A 24,040-nucleotide genomic window follows, 5' to 3' on the forward strand; every position below is an offset into this window, starting at 1 on the left:
TTCACCCCAGAAACCCATAATCCTTGGTCTGCCCTGGCTGGAGAGACATAATCCCTGTATTTCCTGGTCCACCAGACAGATTGTCCAATGTTCTGCATCATGTCACAAGGACTGCCTGTTATCTCATTCCCGCTCGGTCAGTCCTCCTAAGCCCGACAATTGTGAAGTTCCACCCATTCGGTGGTTACCAGCCAAATATCAAAACCTGGCTGAAGCTTTCACCAAATATAAAGCCACGCAACTTCCTTCTCATCGCACCAGTGATTGTGCCATCCAATTCCAACTGCCTTCGAACAGCTCCGATCAGCCAAGTACTTTACCAAGCTCAACCTACATAATGCATGCAACTTAATTCGCATTCAGGAGGGGGACGAGTGAAAAACTTCCTTTTCTACCACCACAGGGCACTACTAGTACCTCGTTATGCTGTTCGGGCTCGTCAATAGTCAATAGTCTCATGTGCAACATGTACAAGCAGTTCTACAGCCCCTGATCGAACACCAACTGTATGGAAAGATTGAGAAGTGCAAGTTTCATCAAATCCTAACTTAATTCCTGGGGTACATCATCAGTGCAGACGGGGTGGCGATGGATGATAAAAAGATTTAATCATTTTTCAGCTGGCCTACGCCTAACATGTCAAAGATCTGCAGCATTTCCTTTGGTTTGCTAACTTCTACAGGCGGTTTATACGCAACTTCAGCACTATAGCCACACCATTGACATCATTGCTCAGGAGAGGCAAGCATCGTCTCATCTGGTCCACAGCAGCAACAGAGGCCTTCCATCAACTGAAGGAGTGATTCACCACTGCACCAATTTTCATCAATCATCCTGATCCCGAGCTTGAATTTACTGTGTAGATCAATGCATCTAACACAGGTATCGGAGCCTGTCACAACACCAGGCCAATCCTCTCCTCTCTGCTTTCTGTCAGGAGCTTAATATAAAGTCAGCCTAACCTCCAGCTATCACCCCAAGTCCAATGGCCAGGTGGAGAGACTTAACCAGGAACTAACTCGATTCTTACAATCCTACAGTCACGACAACCAGAACGACTGGAGTCTTTATTTATTATGGGTTGAATATGCACAGAACTCCTTGCGTAAACCATACACTGGCCTAATTCCCTTTCAGTGCATGCTTGGCTTCCAGACCCTGCCTTTTCACTGGTCAGGGGAGCCCTCTGAACTGCCCCCTGTTAACGACTGACTATGTCATAGTGAGGAGACCTGGAACTCCTCCCATGTTCACCTCCAACACGTTGTGCGCCAGAGAGTGAGTCAGAGAGCAGCCCAATCACCATCGGAGACCAGGTCCCCCCTACGCTCCGGGTCAGTGAGTTTGACTGTCCTTCCTCTTCGTCTCCCATGCAAAAAGCTCAGTCCCAGGTACGTGAATCCTTTTAAAATCATTTGTCAAATCACACCAGTTTCTTATCAATAAGCTCTCCCTGCCAGTTTTCGTATCACACCAACTTTTCATATCTCTCTGCTCAAGCCCGCCGGTGGCCCGAGATGGGAGGGGGACAAGGAGAAGGCCGCCAAGGAGAGTACCCATCCCATTGCAGTGGAAGGCGGGAGGTGTATCGAGAAAGGGAGATCTTGGATTCCCAATGTCAAGGCAGGGTGTTACAGTACCTCATAGACTGGGAAGGTTACGGTCCTGAGGAGAGGTCTTGGGTTGACACCCAGGATATCTTGGACCCCATGCTCACAGATGATTTTCACTATGCCCACCTTAACAGGCCTTTGCCTTGACCCTGTGGAAGGCCTCGGCATAGAACCACCCCTTGCTTCAGGAGCAGCTTACAGGGAGGGGGCTCTGTGACAAATCTGGAATCTGTGGCCCTCCCTGAACACCACCAGAGGGCACCCACTCCGGAGTATTAGATTAAGAACTGCATTTCCCATAACAACCCATACCTGAGACTGTTTGCCAGCACAGGTGTTTCCCTTCTCAGTGACCTAATTAAGCAGACACCAGACTCACAGTTACTGCGAGGTCTTGTTTTACCCTGGCTAAAACAGCTGAGCATTTTTCCCCTGTATCCCGATTCCCTGTTTAATACCCCAGACTGTTATTGATATTCTGTAAATCTCTGCCACCTGCCCCGACATCTGCCTGGTAACCCGTTTATGAGTTTGGATTTATATCTGACACCCCACTTGCTATTATCAGATTTTCGCCTGTTTGACACTGCTCTTTAATAAGAGCTGCAAATGGATCTCCATGCCTTAAAACTCTCATTAAATTACTAATCATTTAGTATATTTATGGCCATTGGACTTTTAGCTAATGTAACTAGGTGGCTGGTTAAGTTTGTCTTAATGCTTGCTAAAGACACAACAGATTGTAATTTTGGTGCAAAAATGTTTTTATTGCCTCACTCACATTAGTATACTACTCTTCAGTATATCATTAAACAGGATATTCTTTGAACCATAAATAAACAGGAGAAAACATTTTTTTTTAAAGAAAAGACTTGCTCATTTATCAAAACTATGTAATATAAACTGATTGAACCGTGTTCCCTTATAATAATCAAACTGACCCCTGTACACTTCTGACCTCTTAACCAACCCTTAAACCTACCCATACCACCAAACCTGTCCCTAACTGTACCCCTTTCACACCTCAATAGCAGCTAATGTGTTGTGCATAACACAAGCTTTTAATCATTTTATGACATCTTTTCAAATAATTTGTAGATTTTCAATAAGTGCTTGATCATATGGAATTGAAGGTTTAATGGCATTTGTAAGCATTTTAACTTAAATGAACATTATCTAATATTTAATATGTTTATTAGCAAACATTAACAGGCAAATTATCTCATGTTTCTAACTCTTTGAATATATATTAACTAATGATCCATTATGTCCATAATGTCCATGTCCATAATGATCCATAATGTTAATTATTTATTAATAAAAGTTATTATAAAGTGTTACCGAAATATGTTTTGCAATGGCTGAGTAAGAATCCAGGCCCAAATCCAATCAAACAATTATTGGAATGACTTGAAGAGGGTTGTAGACAAGTGATTTAATCGATCTGGAGCTCTTTTACAAGGAAGAGTGGGATAAAATTGACAAATACATCCATCCAATTTTCTAAACCACTTGTTCGCTGTAGGGGCACAGGGTTCCGGAGCATATCCCAGCATCTTGGGTCGTATGCAGGGAAATTGACAAATCAAGATAAGTTGACAGATTCTTATTCAAGAAGACTGCTTTAATAAATACACTGGTGCTTCAAACAGGCTGTACACATTTTATAACTTGGTTACATCTCCTTTTTTTTTCTTAATATTTTTGGAAGCTTGGTTTCAGTCTCACTTTTAAAGAAGAAACATGGTGGTGACCTGACATTATTTGTGATTCATTTTACATCTAAGAAACTGACAGTTTTTACAGGGGAGTCTATTGCATCTATCTATCATGAAAATGTCAATTCCAGAATTTCAAATTTTATCCAAACATTTCTGCATGCTATATTTATGCTTACTGGAATATGTGCTAACACAAAACTCTGTTAGAACTCTATTCAGGTCTAATCTAATCCATAAAGGCAATACTACTGGCTTACCAAAACAGTCACTTAGAAGCTTCTTAGAGATTCAGTTTAGATGTTGGCTGTGTATGCAGTAGACAGCAGACAGCAATGTATCTCTTTAGGTTTTGGGAATTAACTTAAGTGTGTCTTAGGTAGTATATTATTTAATATGAATAGTAGTATTCCCCAAAACTACAAACTTTCCAAGCCTATAGGATCAAATGGGGCAAAATAGTTTTCAGAACATTTCAAGTGGAGCAAAGAAGACTGCCACAACAATACAGATGACAACCATAAACCTGGCAAATTTGCTGACAAGGGCCATAGAATCCAATAACCACACAGTTTCCTGAAAACACAACCCAAGGAATAAAAATAAATAAATAAATACATACATAAAAACAGAGCCAGCTGTAATATATCAGTGCACTAAAGGCTGAGTGAACTGTAAAAAGATGCCCAGGAGAATAGACCTGTTTATTGTACTATGCATGGATGTTATGGGTGGATTACAGTCTCAGAACACAATGAATAATTAATGCTGTCAAACACTTGTCTTACCAAGATTACATTTATGACCACCCATTAACTGACACTGCAAAATGGTGGATTGCTGTATTTTACAAGCAAACAATCAGGGCCTCATAATCTGCTTCCTTCAGTCACAAAGTGTTTCATGTTGAGAATGAATGTTGAGTGCATCAGTGTTGGCCAAGCTACAGGCACTATTTATATATTTTGGTCACACTTTATTTTAAGGTCCAATTCTGGCTGTTAACCAACTATTAACTTTGACTTTTTTCTAACTTTTAACTTTGACTAATTATTGCTTATTAATAGTTAGTAAGGTAGTTGGTAAGTTAAGGTATTGGGTAGGATTAAAGGGATACTCCACCCCAAAATGAAAACTGTAACGTTATGAAGCGAGGAGAATACATTTTGTACATAAATAAAACAAAAATAACAACTTTATTCAACAATTTGTCTCCTCTGTGTCTTTCTGCATGATATATGCAGAAAGATGCATATAATACAGATTATGCATTCTAATAACCAACTTGTTTAAGGTTCCCTGAATTGCCTTGAAACACGCATCATTATTCTGTGTGGTGATGTAATTTCAACTGAAACCGGAAGGAAGATCGAGGCATATCGAGCAGCCCTGCCCCCTTTGTAAAGTAGCCAGTAGTGTTTTGATTATGTATGCCTTTGCCAGAGATATTGAGCTAGGTAAAGCTGCATTTGACAGCCACATTCTAATAGATTACCCCCTGGATTCAATATGAAACTCTTAGTAAAACAAAATATTGGTCATAATCATGCTGAGGGAGTGTAGTTGCAAAAGTTTTTAATAAATGCCGACTCTGCATGATCCGATCTGTGCATTCGCTTCTCTGGACTGGAGCCAAAGTCTGGATGTGCGCTGCCGTGCTTCACGTGAAACAGCGTGAAACCAGACCTCATTTGCACCATTCGAAAGCATATTTACACTGTCTGAATCATTCCCTATCACTTACACTGTGCACTATGATGCATTCACTTTACAGGAAATACTACACTGCAAACAAATGACTGATTTCAGCCAGCACTTGAGCGTGTATAGTTATAGTGCAGGAGGAGGGCGCTTCAGATTCTAGAGAGCATTTGATTGGTCAGCAGATTTGATGAGAAGATGAAGTATGATGTGATGTCAAAAAATTTGTTGAGCCGTTTTGGCAGAAGAGATGAACTGCAAGATTTGAATGCTTATATCTTCTAAATGCTAATTGTGTCACTGTTTTGGAGCACAGTGCCTTATAGATCAACTTAAGACTAGCATATTGATGCTAACACCCGAAAAACTTTAATTTTGTTTTTATTTATTTATATACTTGTACTAGTTTTCACATAACGTGTAAACCAGGGCTGGACTGGGACAAAAAATCGGCCCGGGCATTTTTGCCCAGACCGGCCCACTATATGATCATAAACACCACCCATCTTTGCACGCCCTTAATTATATGCATACCAACTCCTATTCATTAAAACCACTAATGCCATGTAATGAGTGAGTATAGGAACGAGTGAGAGTTAACAGATGAAATAAGTCAAAATTTTATATTTATTAATACAGTTGAACTATACTCCACAGTGGTGAATCCTAAAACAAGCTATAAGCGGCTCTGATAAGCCGAAAAAGAGATAAGCACATGATCTTTTATTTTGACGTGAACTGCATCAAGCTTTTATTTTGGCGGAAAACATGGTTTACAAACGCCTCTTATTAAATTTCTAGTGAATTGCGGTAATCGTCAACTATGCAGATGTGGAAATAATCTACACTCATGACATGGCCTAAGTGTTTTGAAAGTAGTTATGCTTACCGCAGGCTCTACACTTTCTCATCTCTCTCCTGATCCTCCACCCTCACTATCATCATCTGCCACAGGAGCTGATGAAGGTCAGAAAACATATATTTTGACACAGTTTACAGTGTCTGCTTTAAGGGCCCGGTTCTATTTTTTCACGCTATTTATCTGCACATTCCTTGCGTTTCTTCTCCATCTTTTTTTACAGATACACACTGACACTGCTGCCGCTCGCTCACTCGTTTAAAGTTGTGATTGGGCCAACCCAGTGTCAATCAAGAAAAGAGCCAATGGGCCGCTGATCTACGTGTTTCATGGGCTGGTCTGTCAGAAAAAAAAACTGACTTTGACCAATGCATTACACCGACACAAACCCAGCGCCGCCAATTAAGCAAAACAAAACAAAATGAATGGGCCGCCGATGTACAAATTTTATGGGCTGTTTAAAAAAAAAAAAAAATGTATGAGTAGGAGATATCGGCCCAAAAAGCACGTTGGCCCACCGGGCAAATGGTATGCCCAATGGCCAGTCCAGCCATGGTGTAAACATTTTACTAGTTAGACTTTTTCCAAAGACTTTTTCCAAACTATAATTCCTGACTAAATGTATAATCAAGTGAAATATTATGAAGTTTCAAGAACAATATACACTACTATACCATTCAAAAGCTTGATGTAAATAATATAAATGTAACAAATAAATGTAACTAAAAAATGTAACAAATAATGCTGTTCTTTCAATTTATCCCCCCTAAAAAAACCTGAAAAATATTCTCAGCTCTTTTCAACATTAATAATAATAATAATGAAAGATTGTGTGACTGGAGTAATGATGCAAAAGAATTAGTTTGAAAGTCAGCTTTGATTGTTCCTAATAAACTGTTTAACTGCACTCCCAAGTGGATATTAAATTATGTTGTGGGATAATTAAATATGTTCTAAATAAACTACAAACATAAAATTATATACATTTATTTTGTCCTCGCGTTCTTTCTTGTAACTCTTCCCTCTCAGTGGCACAGATGACTGAGAGGCTCATTATGCAGCTCATTATGTAGGCCTTTGTCTTCTCAGGTGTAAATCACAATGATATTCATGATAGCTGATGCCTACTCACATATTACTTTTACCAACAAAAAGTGTCTTAGAAAATTTAAATCAATATATTGTTTTCTGTGAGTGAGTAAACAAGATGATTTTCAAATAATTTAGAAAGAAAAATTCTAGGCTACAAGCTCCAGTTCTCAAAAATCCCGGGAACCATTGTTCTTTATGTGTTTTATTGCCTTATTCAAGTGATTTAACATTTTTAGTTTTTCACTAACCACGCATAACATTTTTTTTCTCAAAAACACAATCATGTACATACATGCATTTCACATATTATTGTCTTTTTAAAATCTAGGTTAGGGCTTCTAGGCCTGATGTTAAAATAACTGGACTGCTTGCTACTATACTTGTGGGGTGCTTGGCGATTGTGACCTGAGATGAGAGAAGCCCATCAAATCCATTTATTACACTAATGCTTCTGAGTACACCACAGGGAACAGCAAAAAAGCACTGGAACATTTTTAACCCTTCAGTTGTTTTTGAATCCTGGGTAATAGATATATGAGAGGTTGAATGGAGGGATAGTGAGTGAGCACAATTTAGTAGAAAAATTAAAAGAGTGTCCCGGAAGATAGTCTCAACAAGTGACTTTGTAAAAAAAATAAAAAATAAATTGCTATCATCTCACCCTCTTTATCTGCTAACCTTGAGGTAAATTTACAGTTTTGTAAATTTACTTCTTTATGGCAGATATACACTGTAAACAAAACTGAAAAGGCTTAATGTGTAAAATTAACAAATAAAATTTCTAATTAAGTTTAATGCTCTTTGACAGTTAATTTTACAGATAAAGTTACTGCAAGTATTAAGATTGTTTTCATTTTATGCCAGCTGCTTTTAAGGTAAACTAAACTTAGTGAAGAAAATACAAGTTGTGCTTTCCAGTGTCATGATGCAATGGTGCTACTAGTTGGTTGCTGTTTTGCCCACACCCATGCCAAAAAAAACCACAGGGATTTTCTATTCTCTAGATACTAAATTCCCTCCATCCGTGTCAGTTTATGCCTAGAATGAAAATTTCATAAATGAGTAGAAAACAGCAAACCACAAGATTTTAGGTCATTTGTAGCACAAAACAAGTTAAATTCTAAGGGTGTGAGTGTTGCTCAAAGTATAACCAAACTAACTACTGTAAGTCCAGTGCAAAAACAAAACCACTTCTGGTTAAGCAAGCATTTTATAACTAAACACTTATTAAGTCAAGATTTCACAAATGCAAAATACCCAAAATTAGTATCAGTTTTCACACAGAAATTGCTCACGTTTCTTAACTGTAAACTCAGATTGAGCCTAAACAACACGTCCTCAACACATGAAAACCAACAGTATGCATCTTACCCCACTCTGCAGATCCTCAGGAGGCAGCCTGGTGCAACGGGATCAATGCAAGCACACAGTGGCTGTGTTTTACAGGCAAGTGGCCGTGTGCACACAGTGCTCAGGACCGCACAGCATCTGAGAGTCAGGGGGTGGGGAAGTGGCGCTCCCACTCGTTGCCTGCATGCACACATTTTCCAGGCCTTGAGAGGCAAATGACTAGGCCGGCTAATGTCAGCCCAGGAGTAAATGTGTTTCCATTCAAACATCTGCAGTCAATGTCAGATAAAATATATTTTGAACTGATGATCTTTTAAATTATGTAATTCGTGCTAATCCAGCCCATGACAAACTGTTTTGCTTTCACAGCCAGGGTTTATTTTAAGGCTGATAATGAATGATCTTAAATAAATTCCTGTCTTGATAAAAAAAAAAAAAAAAAAATTAATCTTGTACAAACTCTGATACTGCCATTGTTTGACAGATGTAGTTTACAGACATCCAGCCAAAGCTGCCTTCGAAGGTTTAGCTGTTTTATAACAGGCCGCAATTAAATTAACCACAAATGCCCTTTTTGTCATAATCATGGACTGTCTGTGTTGTATTTTTGCTCCCTATGTGTTCTATTACTCTAGATTTGTGTTTGTTCATTGTTTCCAGGTGTTTCTGATTATTAGTTGATTCCCCACACCTGTCTGTCCCTCCTTATCCAGCCCCAGTCTGTTCAGTTTGTATTTGTCCATTCTACTTGATGGATTGTGTGTATTTCTGTTATTCCTTGGATTAAAGACTATGTGTTTACTATAAAATCTATTGCATTTCCTTGTTCCTCACTACGTGCTATCACAAATTGTGACAGTAGAACTGACTGAAACATTAACCTCTGTGACTACTATTTTTGTTTTTCGTTTTTTCTCTGTGATTTTGTTTCTGTTGTGTTTTCCCATGGATCCTCTCCTTCACCAGAACATACATCCAGAAATCTCTTGGGGCCCACACCAGACTGTTCTGAGTACTGGCAATCCTCACTAAATGCCCGGACGATGTGCTCTGTGCATTCTACGACACTAGTTTGAACATCGCATACAGAGCGCCATTGTCAGAGAACGGTCCCCGAGCTAATTTCACCGCCTTTGTGTAGTGGACACTCCTGGCCCAGAGCCCAGCCCACCATCTCCCTGCGGTACGGAGCATAAGCCCGAGCCCGCTGAAGACGGAGAGCTATTTCACACCGCGATCCGTGATCCTGAGCAGAGGATCGCCCTGGCAGTTGAGCCTAACATGTCAGACCAGGTGCGAGAGCTGGCTACAGAGCCTTGGTTGGGCGTCGACCTGCCATCGCCTCTGGACTCCTCTGGCTGCGCCTCTTCACTCCATCCCAACGGCTCCGTTGGGATCGTTCCTCCCGCCAGCTCCAACTTGGTCCTCAGTCACTCCAGCTCCTCTGTAGATCTCTGACTTGGTTGCCAAAGCCCTCGGCTCCACCCTGCCCCCCGGGATCCTCTGCATCCCCCTGGCTCATTGGCTCTCCATCGCCACTGCGTGCTCCTCCTATATGGCTCCTCCCTCCAACGGCTCCACCGTGGATCTACATCATGGCTGTGGCCTGGGTCGAGCTGGAATGCTGCTCCGGGTTCATCCATCATCTCCTCCCTGGTCTCCGTCTGTCGTCCTCCTCCTGGATATCCATCCTCCTCCGGAACCTCCTCCTTAGTTCCCACCCGTGCCCACCCCCCTCCTTCTGTTGTTTCTATGGTGCGAGGACGCACCTTCTGGGAGGGGCATAATGTCAGGATCATAGACGGTCTGTGTTGTGTTTTTGCTCCCTATGTGCTCTGTTACTCTAGTTTGTTCATATATGCTCCCATATGTTTGTTCATTGTTTCCAGGTATTTCTGATTATTAGTTGATTCCCCGCACCTGTCTGTCCCTCCTTATCCAATCCTTATTTCATTATTCATCAATTAAGCCCCAGTCTTTTCAGTTTGTTTTTGTCCATTCTACTTGGATTATGTGTATTCCCTGTTATTACTTGGATTAAAGACTGTGTTTACTGTGAAATCCTGTTCCTCGCTCACAAAAATCACATTGTGACACTTGTATAAAACTTATCACTGCATTCTGAATCCTTGCCTTGAGTACAAACTAGGTGTAAACTTCATTAGTATACAGTATATTTATTAACAGAATTTTGGTATCTTTTAAATGCTTTGCAATATCACCCTGTAACATATCATACTACTGTATATCCTCTTAAATTATTCTCCTCAATGTACTCTGAAAAAATTCTTATGGACATACTTATTTTAATTTTGCTTCTCCTCCCGACTGGAGTTATTTGCACAATTTTGTCCATATTTTGTTTTAGTGCAAAATAAATCAAAAATAAATAAAAAGTGCAGAATTAAAACGGTCCTGTCATGCTGTATTTGTAATTAAAGAAACAAATCTTAATTGACTTGCCTGGTTGAAAAAAAAAATAGTGAAACATTTAATATTTCTGAATTACTTGGTGTAGAGTGCTACAAAACATATGAAAGTACATCTGATTTGAATAAAAGACTTGATTCAGTAGCTTGAAACAAAATTCACTTCTACCCCTTTCTGCATGCCTCTGCAAGGCTTGTGTCATAAATTATTATGTAGGTTGGGAATCATGTTATGTTCCTGTCATCGATTTGAGTGCTAGTTGCAGCTGTTTGGCTCTGTAGCTAGGTACTGACTAAAGAGGACATCGGTTTCACTGTGGTATTTTAAGGTGAACTCAGTAGTTCTTTTCATGTTGAACTAGCTGATATGACACTCATATTTGAGACCAGTTTAACAAACAAAACCATGAGTGTTCCCACAGCAGATCTAGACAGGTGGAACTGGGGGAGGTGAAGGGTTTTACTAAAATGTTACATTAAAACAGCAGTTCTTAATTCCAGTCTTCATGCCCCCCCCAGCTCTGCAGATTTTTTGTGTATCTCTAATCCAGGGATCAGCAACCTTTTCGGCATGACGTGCCATTTTTTATTTTTATGGTTAACCACTGTGCCAACACAGCCCCCCCCACACACCCCGATATAATTCTGTATTTAAACGGTACATACACAATTTTTGAGCCTGTCCTCCAACAAAAAACGACCATATAGGTTGTTTGTGCAAGCACCTTTTACGACCTATATTTACGTTTTAAAGTTAAACGCCCTCTAGCGGGCGTAAAAATAATGACAGTATCTCGTTGTGTCTGTCGTCATGAAATGACGTATAACGTCATTACCAATCAGAAAGCACGTTTATTTAAATGCAATGTGTGGGCTTTTTACACCGATCTCACAGTATTTCCTACATATTTTACTAGGTTGCTTATTCGTTTGAATGACCACACCTAACCCCACCCCTAAACCTAACCCTCACAGAAATCATGCTAAATTATGATTTATTGAGCATATACATTTTCATGCATGTCCGTTCCCTGGGATCAATGTATAGCGCAATAATCTACCAACTGAGCTACACGAAACGCAAACCAGAGTGCAAATAAAAGAGTACAAAACATTAATATGAAAACGACCTTTTGCCGATAGGGGCGCAATTGTAGTATACGCTCTGATGGGTCGTATTTCAGGGATTTGGACAAACGACCTATACAAGCGTATTGGTTGGAGGACAGGTTGCAATTTTTTATTATACGATAAAAAAACGTTTTTTTAACGTTTAATCAACGTTAATGCACTGCTTTAATTGATGAACGTGAACACACTGACACACACACACACACAACACACACCACTCGCACACAGAGATCTGAGATCGTGCTGTGCAAAAAGTAGCATTCAGAGTGTTGTCACGCTACTTTTATTAATCGATACTGAATCGCTACATTATATTTCTCAACAACAAAGGGGCAAAATCGCTTCATTGTCTGCAGAGAGAGACTATTTACCCCCCCCCCCACTTTCTTTCTCTCAAAATGGCCATATTTCAGAAAATTTTTCATCACTGGATATAGCTTTAGGTCATTTAACATTTCTATGGTAAAACGTATTATTAAAAGTTGACTAATGTTAATTGATTTGCAGCTTCATCTTACCTCACTCTCTTTAACGTTAAACTGACGCTTCGCGCTCTGCTTCTGTGAACAGTAAACCCCGCCTACTTAGATCTGATTGGCCATCTCAGTCATTTTGACTTTGACGAGTGCTGTTAGACCGAGGCTTTGATCTGAAGCACCTAGTATGTGCAGTGTTTGCACGTGCATCCATGCAAGTTAATTCTCACACTTTAATAGTATTTGTAGCTCCTAACAGGCTGTGTGACTATGAGAAGTTATTACATCAAACTGTACGTCATTATACAGTTTTCCTTATTGCTTGCGTGCCAGTGATTATCCCTCTGCGTGCCACTGTTGGCACGCGTGCCGTAGGTTGCCAACCCCTGCTCTAATCGATTCAGATTTTTGTTCTATTCGAACATAAGTGCCCTGCAAAGTGGACATCACAATATATTCCGCCATGATTCCAGTTTGAAGCGAAAGTATATGTTCCATTCAAAGGGCAATGAATTGTACGAGACATGAATTTTAAATGTTTTTATTTACAGAGGTAGATTATGTCCTACTTCCTAGTATATTATCTCCTAGTAAGTTTCGTTTGTGTCTGAAGACGCTGCACAGCGGAAATCCTTGAATGAATGTTCCGAAGTGAAGTAAACTTCAATGGATTTCCCCTGCTCAGGGAGTAGGGAGCAATGAAAACTGTGTAGGGACCATATCTATCACAACACAGTTCATGCACGTAGCTCTCTTCTAACGAGCTGGTAATCTGATCTAATCAGGTGTGTTAACAAAGAGGGATATGCAAAATATGCAGAGTTGGGGGGGGGGGCTTGTGCCATTTAGTAAATTATGTGATTGTTAGCAGATTGCATGTAAAGGCCTGCATCATCTTGTCACGGTTCATGAATGCACTGTCTCCTGCGGTGTTCATGTTACGTCATGTTGATTGTTTCATGTGGGTGTTGCCACTGATCATCTGATCAGCGGCAGGTGCAGCTCATTCCAACAGCCTACTTAATGCCCTGTCTTTCGTCTCTTGTTTGTCAGATCATTGTTTGAGGTCCTCTGTGTAGATGCCTGTTCGTTCTCCTGTGTTCCTGCCCTTGCTCTGTTTCCTGTTCGGTTATCTCTGGATTATCACAGCCACTCACAGATTATCACCGCCTCTCACGGATCTACCACCACCATCATCTCTACCAATGCACTCAAGTCACCTACTCACCTGTCTGTGCTGCCGTCGAGGTCCCTGCGTCACTCTCCAGCATTTATTCATCACACCTCCTTTCAATAAACTTTATTTACTTGCATTTGCCTCCTGTCCTCCATTGAAAGCGTCACAGAACGATCTGACCAACATGGAGGCAGCGAGTAATCAACCTTCCGCCCTCGAAGATTTTCTCAGCGCCAGTGTTCAGAGGATGGACTCCCAGGAGAGGAATCTTAACGACACTGGTCGCACGGTTCAGGCTTTGGTGACGCAGGTGTCCGAGCTCACCTAACAGTTCTAGCTACTACGAGCTCCCACTGCGCCACTCACACCGCCTGTTCCACCTGCACCATCTGAGACCCCCTCCCAGCCGGAACCACGTCTCCCGATTACGGAGACCTACTCAGATGAGCCCAACTTCTGTAGAGCTTTTTTAACCCGCTGTGACATGCACTTTTCCCTCCAACCCAGAACCTTCACCAATGAGAGGGCCAAAGTGGCCTTCGTGTTAACCCTGCTCTCTGGGAGGACGGCATTATGGGGAACAGCGGTGTGGGAGAACCAGGACCCATGCTGCGCCTCGTTTCAGGCACTCTCCGCCGAGATGAGACGGGTCTTTGATCAGGCCGCCACCGGGAGGGAGGCGGCCAGGAGGCTGGCAGAGCTACATCAGCATGAAGGACCCGTCTCGGACTATTCCATCGAGTTCCGAACCCTGGCGGTGGAGTGCCATTGGAACGAGGAGGCGCAGTGGGACATGTTCCTGCATGGGCTGGCTGACCGCATCCAGAAGGAGATCTACGCCCTGGATCTCCCCACTTCTCTGAATGGGCTCATTGAACTGGTTTTGTGGGTCGACGCACGTCTGACGCGGATGGAGAGGAGGAGCTTACCCAGTACCACATCCAGGACACAGACTGACGTGCGGTTCAGCGGCGGGGATGCAGCCAACCCCCCCTACGATCACGAGCCCATGCAGGTAGGGCGAGCTCGGCTTTCCCGGGAGGAGAAGAAGGTCCCTTGGCTTGTGCCTCTACTGCGGGGGAACCGGACATCAAGCTTTCACCTGTCCGGTAAAAGGGCCAAGCCTGGTAGTACGTATGAGGCTACTATCGGGTGGGATCTCCGCCGAGAAGACCTCATCGTCATCTACGCTCCTTCCGGTAAGACTAAGATGGTCAGCACAGACCCACGACTGTCAAGCACTACTGGGCTCAGGGGCAGAGGGTAATTTCATGGACAGCACACTGGCACACAGACTCCACATTCCCCTCAGAGCCCTTCCGCACCACATCAGGGTTCATGCCCTCAATGGACAGAAACTCCCGGTTATTTCTCACATCACTGAAGACATCACCCTCATCACATCAGGCAATCACTCTGAAACCATTTCCTTCCACATACTTGACTCTCCCCTGGCACCCATATTCCTCGGTCACCCTTGGCTCCTCCTCCATAACCCCAAAATAGACTGGTCCTCTAACTCCATTCTTACCTGGTGTAAAAGATGTCATGAGTCTTGTTTAGTGTCTGCCTGTCCGTCTGTGTCTATGTCTGTGTTACAGGAGGAGGCGGTGGATTTGTCTAACGTGCCCGCGGAGTACCTCCATCTGAAGGAAGTGTCCAGTAAGTCTCGTGCTGCTTCTCTTCCTCCGCATCGTCCCTACGACTGTGCCATAGAATTAATGTCAGGTAAGTCTCCGCCTAAAGGCAAATTATGTTCACTTTCTGTTCCGGAAAGGGAGGCTATGGAGAAATATATTTCTTATTCTCTAGCTTCTAAGTTCATCCGCCCTTCCTCTTCTCCAGTGGGGGCGGGGTTCTTTTTTGTGGGGAAGAAGGACGGATCACTGCGACCTTGTATTGATTACCGGGGACTGAACAACATCACGGTAAAGAATACTTATCCTTTGACGTTGATGTCTTCGGCCTTCGAGAGGTTGCAGGGAGCGTTGATTTTCACAAAACTGGACTTACACAATGCTTATCATTTGGTCCGTATCAGGGAGGGGGATGAATGGGTGTCCGCCTTTAATACCCCCAGAGGGCACTTTGAATATTTGGTCATGCCCTTCGGGCTTTCCAACTCCCCAGTGGTCTTCCAGGCACTCGTCAACGACATGCTGCGAGATATGATTGATCAGTTCATATATGTCTACCTGGACGACATATTGATATTTTCTTCTTCTCTCCAGGAACATGTGCAGCATGTCCGACGAGTGCTTCAGAGGTTGCTAGAGAATGGGCTTTTTGTCAAGGTGGAGAAATGCGAGTTTCATACACAGTCGATTCCATTTCTGGGGTATATCGTGTCGACTGAGGGAATACGCATGGATCCCGAGAAGGTTAAGGCTGTAGTAGAGTGGCCAAGTCCAGATTCCCGTAAGGCCCTACAGTGGTTTCTGGGGTTCGCCAACTTCTTCCGGCGTTTTATTCGCAATTTCAGCCAACTAGCCGCACCGCTGACCGCCTTGACCCCCGCCAAGACTGCGTTCAGGTGGTCAGACACAGCTGAGGCTGTGTTTGCCAAACTGAAGAGCTGCTTTGTTTCAGCCCCTATCTTGATCACCCCTGGCCTAGCACGTCAGTTTGTGGTGGAGGTCGATGCGTCGGAGGTGGGGGTAGGAGCGGTGTTATCTCAACGTTCTCCCTCAGACGACAAGGTCCACCCTTGCGCGTATTTTTCTTATCGTTTATCTCCTGCCGAACGAAATTACGATATTGGTAACCGAGAATTGTTGGCAGTTAAGATGGCATTAGAGGAATGGCGCCACTGATTAGAAGGATCGGGGGTTCCTTTTATTGTATGGACAGACCACAAGAATTTAGAATACATTAGCACTGCCAAAAGGTTGAACTCCAGGCAGGCTCGGTGGGCACTTTTTTTCGGACGTTTTGATTTTACTATCTCGTACCGCCCGGGTTCCAGAAATATTAAACTCGACTCGTTGTGACGTATTTTTGACCATTCCGAACACCGTCCACTCCCGAGTGTTTTTTTCCTGAGACATTAGTGGTCTCCACACTCACATGGGAGATCGAATCGAAGGTCAAAACGGCCTTAAAAGGGGTAACACTTCCGCCCGGGTGCCATCCAGGGGTTAACCGTACTAAATTTTTAGTCAAGCAACGATTCTGGTGGCCATTTATGGCTCGCGACATTCACAGTTTTGTTTTGGCTTGCTCGGTTTGTGCCACTGGTAAGACTTCCAATCGGCCCCCTGATGGGTTACTTCAACCACTGCCAGTCCCTTCGAGACCCAGGTCCCACATCGCTCTAGATTTTATTACTGCCCTCCCGCCCTCCCAGGGCAACACGGTAGTTTTGACCGTGGTGGACCGGTTCTCGAAGGCGGCCCATTTTATTCCCTTGCCCAAATTACCCTCAGCCAAGGAGACAGCGTTGACCATCGTAGATCACGTCTTTCGTTTACATGGCCTCCCGATAGACGTGGTTTCCGACAGGGGACCCCAATTTGTTTCCAAATTTTGGCGAGAATTCTGTAGATTACTGGGAGCGACTGTAAGTCTGTCCTCAGGGTTTCATCCACAGAGCAATGGTCAAACCGAGAGAGCAAACCAAGATTTGGAAAGGGTGTTGCGATGTTTGGTCTCCAAGAATCCTTCCTCCTGGAGCGAACAATTGTCTATGGTGGAGTACGCCCACAATACCTTACCAGTATCAGCTACGGGCCTATCTCCTTTTGAGTGTAGTGTAGGTTACCAGCCACCTATTTTTCCCAGTCTGGAATCCGAAGTCGCGGTCCCCTCCGTTCACGCCTTCGTCCAGAGGTGTCACAGCACTTGGACTAGAGCCCGCGAGACTCTACTCCAAGTGGGGGTGCGCACTAAGGCCAAAGCCGATCGCCACCGGTCTAGGCCTCCCGTATACAACCCGAATTCCGGAAAAGTTGGGACGTTTTTTAAATTTTAATAAAATGAAAACAAAAAGACTTTCAAATCACATGAGCCAATATTTTATTCACAATAGAACATAGATAACATAGCAAATGTTTAAACTGAGAAAGTTTACAATTTTATGAACAAAATGAGCTCATTTAAATTTTGATTTCTGTTACAGGTCTCAAAATAGTTGGGACGGGGCATGTTTACCATGGTGTAGCATCTCCTTTTCTTTTCAAAACAGTTTGAAGACGTCTGGGCATTGAGGCTATGAGTTGCTGGAGTTTTGCTTTTGGAATTTGGTCCCATTCTTGCCTTATATAGATTTCCAGCTGCTGAAGAGTTTGTGGTCGTCTTTGACGTATTTTTCGTTTAATGATGCGCCAAATGTTCTCTATAGGTGAAAGATCTGGACTGCAGGCAGGCCAGGTTAGCACCCGGACTCTTCTACGACGAAGCCATGCTGTTGTTATAGCTGCAGTATGTGGTTTTGCATTGTCCTGCTGAAATAAACAAGGCCTTCCCTGAAATAGATGTTGTTTGGAGGGAAGCATATGTTGCTCTAAAACCTTTATATACCTTTCAGCATTCACAGAGCCTTCCAAAACATGCAAGCTGCCCATACCGTATGCACTTATGCACCCCCATACCATCAGAGATGCTGGCTTTTGAACTGAACGCTGATAACATGCTGGAAGGTCTCCCTCCTCTTTAGCCCGGAGGACACGGCGTCCGTGATTTCCAACAAGAATGTCAAATTTGGACTCGTCTGACCATAAAACACTATTCCACTTTGAAATAGTCCATTTTAAATGAGCCTTGGCCCACAGGACACGACGGCGCGTCTGGACCATGTTCACATATGGCTTCCTTTTTGCATGATAGAGCTTTAGTTGGCATCTGCTGATGGCACGGCGGATTGTGTTTACCGACAGTGGTTTCTGAAAGTATTCCTGGGCCCATTTAGTAATGTCATTGACACAATCATGCCGATGAGTGATGCAGTGTCGTCTGAGAGCCCGAAGACCACGGGCATCCAATAAAGGTCTCCGGCCTTGTCCCTTACGCACAGAGATTTCTCCAGTTTCTCTGAATCTTTTGATGATGTTATGCACTGTATATGATGAGATTTGCAAAGCCTTTGCAATTTGACGTTGAGGAACATTGTTTTTAAAGTTTTCCACAATTTTTTTACGCAGTCTTTCACAGATTGGAGAGCCTCTGCCCATCTTTACTTCTGAGAGACTCTGCTTCTCTAAGACAAAGCTTTTATAGCTAATCATGTTACAGACCTGATATCAATTAACTAGATGTTCTCCCAGCTGAATCTTTTCAAAACTGCTTGCTTTTTTAGCCATTTGTTGCCCCTGTGCCAACTTTTTTGAGACCTGTAGCAGGCATTAAATTTTAAATGAGCTAATTAAGTGGATAAAAGTGTAAAATTTCTCAGTTTAAACATTTGCTACGTTATCTATGTTCTATTGTGAATAAAATATTGGCTCATGTGATTTGAAATTCCTTTAGTTTTCATTTTATTAAAATTTATAAAACGTCCCAACTTTTCCGGAATTCGGGTTGTACGTCGTGGGTCAAAAGGTGTGGCTTTCTACTAAGAATATTCCTCTCCGCTCCGTATCTAATAAGTTGGCTCCCAAATTTATTGTCCCATTTACTGTCACCAAGATCATTAGCCCGGTGGCAGTCCGCCTTAAACTCCCTCCTGCGTACAGGAGAATTCATCCCGCCTTTCATGTGTCAAAAATAAAGCCCGTATTTTCATTCTCCCATTAATCCGCCTATCTGATCAGCGGCAGGTGCAGCTCATTCCAACAGCCTACTTAATGCCCTGTCTTTCGTCTCTTGTTTGGCAGGTGCAGCTCATTCCAACAGCCTACTTAATGCCCTGTCTTTCCTCTCGTTTGTCAGATCGTTGTTTGAGGTCCTCTGTGTAGATGTCTGTTCGTTCTCCTGTGTTCCTGCCCTTAATCTGTTTCCTGTTCGGTTATCTCTGGATTATCACAGCCACTCACGGATTATCACCGCCTCTCACGGATCTACCACCACCATCATCTCTACCAACGCACTCAAGTCACCTACTCACCTGTCTGTGCTGCCGTCGAGGTCCCTGCGTCACTCTCCAGCATTCATTCATCACACCTCCTTTCAATAAACTTTATTTACTTGCATTTGCCTCCTGTCCTCCATTGAAAGCGTCACACATCTAGTGCGGTCGTTCTTAATTAGTTGCTGGTCAATGTTATCTGATGTCCATTCAATTATATTAACGGATAAAGCTTTTTATTTTAATAGTGTATGCATTGTAGTTAACAAATGGATCATTTTTGTAAAGTTTAACTATTTATTCTAATCAATAATAAATGTTTTAAGTGATCATCCTTATTAAGCGTGAACAGGACGCAAATATATAAATTGTTTGCGATCAGTAGCATGTTCTTCCTCAAAATGGATGCAGTTTTATAATAACAGACTGTACAAGGAAGACAGGAATGAGTGAAAAAACATACAGACACATAAGATATTCCATAAGGTTTTTTTTTTGGGGGGGGGGGGTCAGATTTCTCTCACTCACGCTGGCCATTCTCTCTTCTCAGGGATGGAGCCTGCTTGCATCCATAACACAATACAACAAATGCCTGCTCCTGATCGATCTAATAGATCAGTGGATCTCAATCCAGTTCCTGGAATTTTTTTTATCACTGATGAGTTAGTAAATAAATCAATAACAATCGTGGACAATCACTGGAAGTATCAAGGGATGCTATGATTTTTTTAGAGCTGTACAATGTAAATGTAAGGGTGTCACATATCTCAAAAGGAAACACTTGCATTGCATGGATTCCATTTGCAATTGTATTAAAACTTTGATTTAGTGCATTACACAATGTTTTAGCAACGTGTTTAAACAAAAAGCCCTACACTCTGTAAATCTGAGATCACACATTACAAAACATCATTTCCAATGTGATGTCTAGGGTTATCCCGATCAGGTTTTTATATCTTTTATATCACATACTTATATCTGATGCACAATCCGAATACATTAAAGTTATTAAAATCACTCCAGTGTATACAGAGTTACGCAGAGTGTAAAAGTAATATATGTGTGATATTATATAATAGAGTATAATATAATATATAATTATAATATACACTCTCTCTCTATGCACACACTATATAAAGACTAAAGTAGATGTAAATATGACACAATGGTAGACATTGTAAACAGACTGTGTGTGGCCACAATTATGAATATGGGACTGCTGATATACAGTAAACCTCTTGTATTTTATATGTATAATAAGTAGAATAATTGCAATATGGTTAGAAAGCATGAAGCATGCAGTGTCAGACAGTGCCTGTCTTGTCAGTCAAATGCAAAGCAAGACGCAATCCATAGCAGCATGTAATAACGCTGTTTCAGGGACTGATGGCAGATAAAAGTATACAATAAATGAATGAGAAATTGTTACAAAAATGTGCATCAAATACATTGGACACAGAAGCTTAAATGTGTGTGACGTGCTAGAACAGACCTTGCTGGTCCTCACACGTCATGCATGCACATTTCTTCTTTTATTTTGGTTTATTAGAGTGTCTTTATCTTTTAATGGTGGTTGGCAAATCCACTCAAAGGCACATACTGCCACCTACTGCACAGCACCGGCATGACAGCTGAAGAATCGGGCTTAGGAGAACCGATATCAGTTAAAGATCATCAGATGCAAAATTCACTTTTACATGTTGTTTGAACTTAAACAACTTGGTATCTTGGTAGTGTGTGTACACAACCACCCTATAATGATAAAAATTCACCCATGTTTTTTTTTATCCCAATAAATCATGAGCAGTGTCTCAAATCAAGCTGTTCTAAGATTTTTGGCAGAGTGGCGTAGTTCTGCACAGGCCCCTCCCATGATTATTGATTGACACAGACATTTCATCACAGACCCACCCTGAGTGAGCTGTTAACAGTCCGCCACTCTATCGATGCCAGAGCAGGTGTAGACAAGAGCATGTAGAGAAGAATGTCTCCTAAGCGATTGAGGTGTTTTGTTGTTTGATGTAATATTGAACATAGTAGTCATCATTTACTCCCAACATCTAAACTGCTGAAGACGCAGAGGATTACTTCTGTCTTTGAAGGAAAGCGCCCCGATCTACCCATGTTTTTTTTTTTTTTTTTTTATGAATCTTTGCAATTCGCCTTTCCTAATAACGTGCTAGTTAGCAAGTTTCACAATGAATGCGGCTAAGGCTAACAGTATCTCAGAGAACTGCTCATCACCTCATAGAAGAGAGGGGCGGGGTGATCAGTGCACATCAGCATTTAAAGAGAATGCACCGAAATGGGTCACTGTGAACAGAGCTGTTTTAGACAGGGTTAAAAAGGTGTTTTACACTACCATTGAGAACCAAAGCATGTTCTAGACTTTTCATTAAGACCCTAAAGAATCATATCAACTTGTGGAAAATGGGCATCAGATGACCCCTTTAAAAAATGTGGTTACACTTATTTCCACTTTAGACATTCTACTAACTATAAGAAACTTTGCAACTACATGTCAACTTATTCTCATTTATTTGTAACTACATGTCTACTAACTCTCAGAGTAGACTGTTAGGTTAGGTTTAGGGGTTAGCAGAAGTTGACACATCATAATAAAGTGTTAGAAGATATTAAGCAGACAGTCTACTAATACTCTAATGACTGCTAGTTGACCTATAGTTGCAAGGTTACTTACTGTTAGTAGAATGTCTAAAGTGGACTCAAAATAGTGTTACAAAAAATGCTTGATCGGTCACCAATCGCAAACCTTGAGATCCACTCACATCCCTTGTGATGTAATTTCTATTTGTGTGTTAAATTTTGCTCTAGCACACACACACGCACATGTGTGTGTGTGTGTGTGTGTGTGTGTGTGTGTGTGTGTGTGTGTGTGTGTGTGTGTGTTTGTGTGTGTGTGCTCTTGTTTTTGTGACATATCAGGACTCAACTCTGTATAATGATATGGGTATGACACAGGTATTACAAGGAGAGGGTGACTTATGAGGACATCACCCATGTCCCCATTTTTCAAAACGCTTATAAACCATACAGAATGAGTTTTTTTGAGAAAGTAAAAATGCACAAAGTTTCCTGTGAGGGTTAGGGTTAGGTGTAGGATTGGTGTAGGTCCATAGAATATACAGTTTGTACAGTATAAAAACCATTAAACCATTACTTTTCACAAAAACAAACGTGTGTGTGTGTGTGTGTGTGTGTGTGTGTGTGTGTGTGTGTGTGTGTGTGTGTGTGTGTGTGTGTGTGTGTCTGTGTATGTATGTATGTATTTGAACACAGTGATATTTACAAACTGTTTTTATTTATTTACAACTTTTCAGGGACATTTTTATGAAGTTTTGCTTTGATAAAAAAAAGTGAATATTAACGCCAAGCAGTTCAACACAGTCAAACATAGTAATTGGTAATGAAAGTTATGTCAAAAACTGACAGTGTGTTTTACTCTAATTTGTAACCCAGGCTCTGCAAAATTATATTTTGTTGCTCCTTGCACATTTCAAAGCACATTGAAAGTGAAATATCCAATGAGTGCTCTGTTTTATTGGCAACACATAAATGTCAATCTTACAATGTTTTATTACCTTGGTTGTACATGTCACGGCAGTTTGTGAATTAAATCTTGTTTGAAAATAATATGGCACCTATGCTAAACCCAACCCTAAATCTAACAGATAAGGTTAACAAAAGCAAATGTTAGAAAAATGCATTAGCTGAAGCAACCATGACATTTTAGTAAGTCAGCTTTTTATCATGACTTGTTTCCCTTGTTCCTGAGCTCTTCATATAGCAAGTACAATTACGTACAAGGTGAATTACCAAACAAGTTTACATATAGTGCTGAGAGGCTCCAGGAAGTGTTTAAAAAACACTGATGTAAACTAGTAGGGGAAGTTGTTAGTAGAAGTAATAGTAAGTAGTAGTGGCAACAAAACTCTCACAAAATGTTGTTTAAAAATAAAAATAATTTAAATTAAACCATTAAAAAACAAAAACATTTAAACCTTTCAGGCATATCATTAAGAACAATACATAAAGTGATGAAAACATCATCATTCAAAGACAAATAAACAAAAGTGTAACTCACCTCAGTCATGTGGATCAAGTAAAATCGCAGATCTTGACAGTGATCTGAGAAAACAAACGGGTCATAATATTTAAGAAAGGCAACACAGTTATCTTTATAACATACTAAACATGCCATGCACTTGAAGTGATCACTCTGAAGGGGTTGTCCCATACCAGTGTTTACAAGTTATCAGATTACTTTTTTCAAGTAACTAGTAAAGTAACGCATTACTTTTAAATTAGCAAAAACATATCCGAGTTACTTTTTCAAACAAGTAATGCAAGTTACTTTGTTTTCCAATTTATTTACTGACACCTTTCCTTGAAGGAAATTGGGAGTCAGTGCATAAGCAGAGGTATTTTCTTCAGCCTGAGGCTTATTAATTTCACTCTTGGTGTGAAAGTGC

The 24,040-nt window shown here is 41.5% G+C and overlaps 1 protein-coding gene across 1 annotated transcript in view; it reads right to left on the reverse strand.

Moving 5' to 3' along the window:
• The window catches only part of rgs3a (regulator of G protein signaling 3a), a 175,135-nt gene that overhangs the window by 88,436 nt on the left and 62,659 nt on the right, over positions 1-24,040 (reverse strand). Inside the window, exon 10 of the mRNA XM_059549655.1 lies at positions 23,653-23,696. Within this exon, the coding sequence (XP_059405638.1) occupies positions 23,653-23,696 (44 nt within the window). The remainder of the gene's footprint in view (positions 1-23,652; positions 23,697-24,040) is intronic.

The sequence above is a fragment of the Carassius carassius genome, chromosome 5 (genome assembly GCF_963082965.1).
Source record: "Carassius carassius chromosome 5, fCarCar2.1, whole genome shotgun sequence".
In the NCBI taxonomy this organism is placed as follows: domain Eukaryota; kingdom Metazoa; phylum Chordata; class Actinopteri; order Cypriniformes; family Cyprinidae; genus Carassius; species Carassius carassius.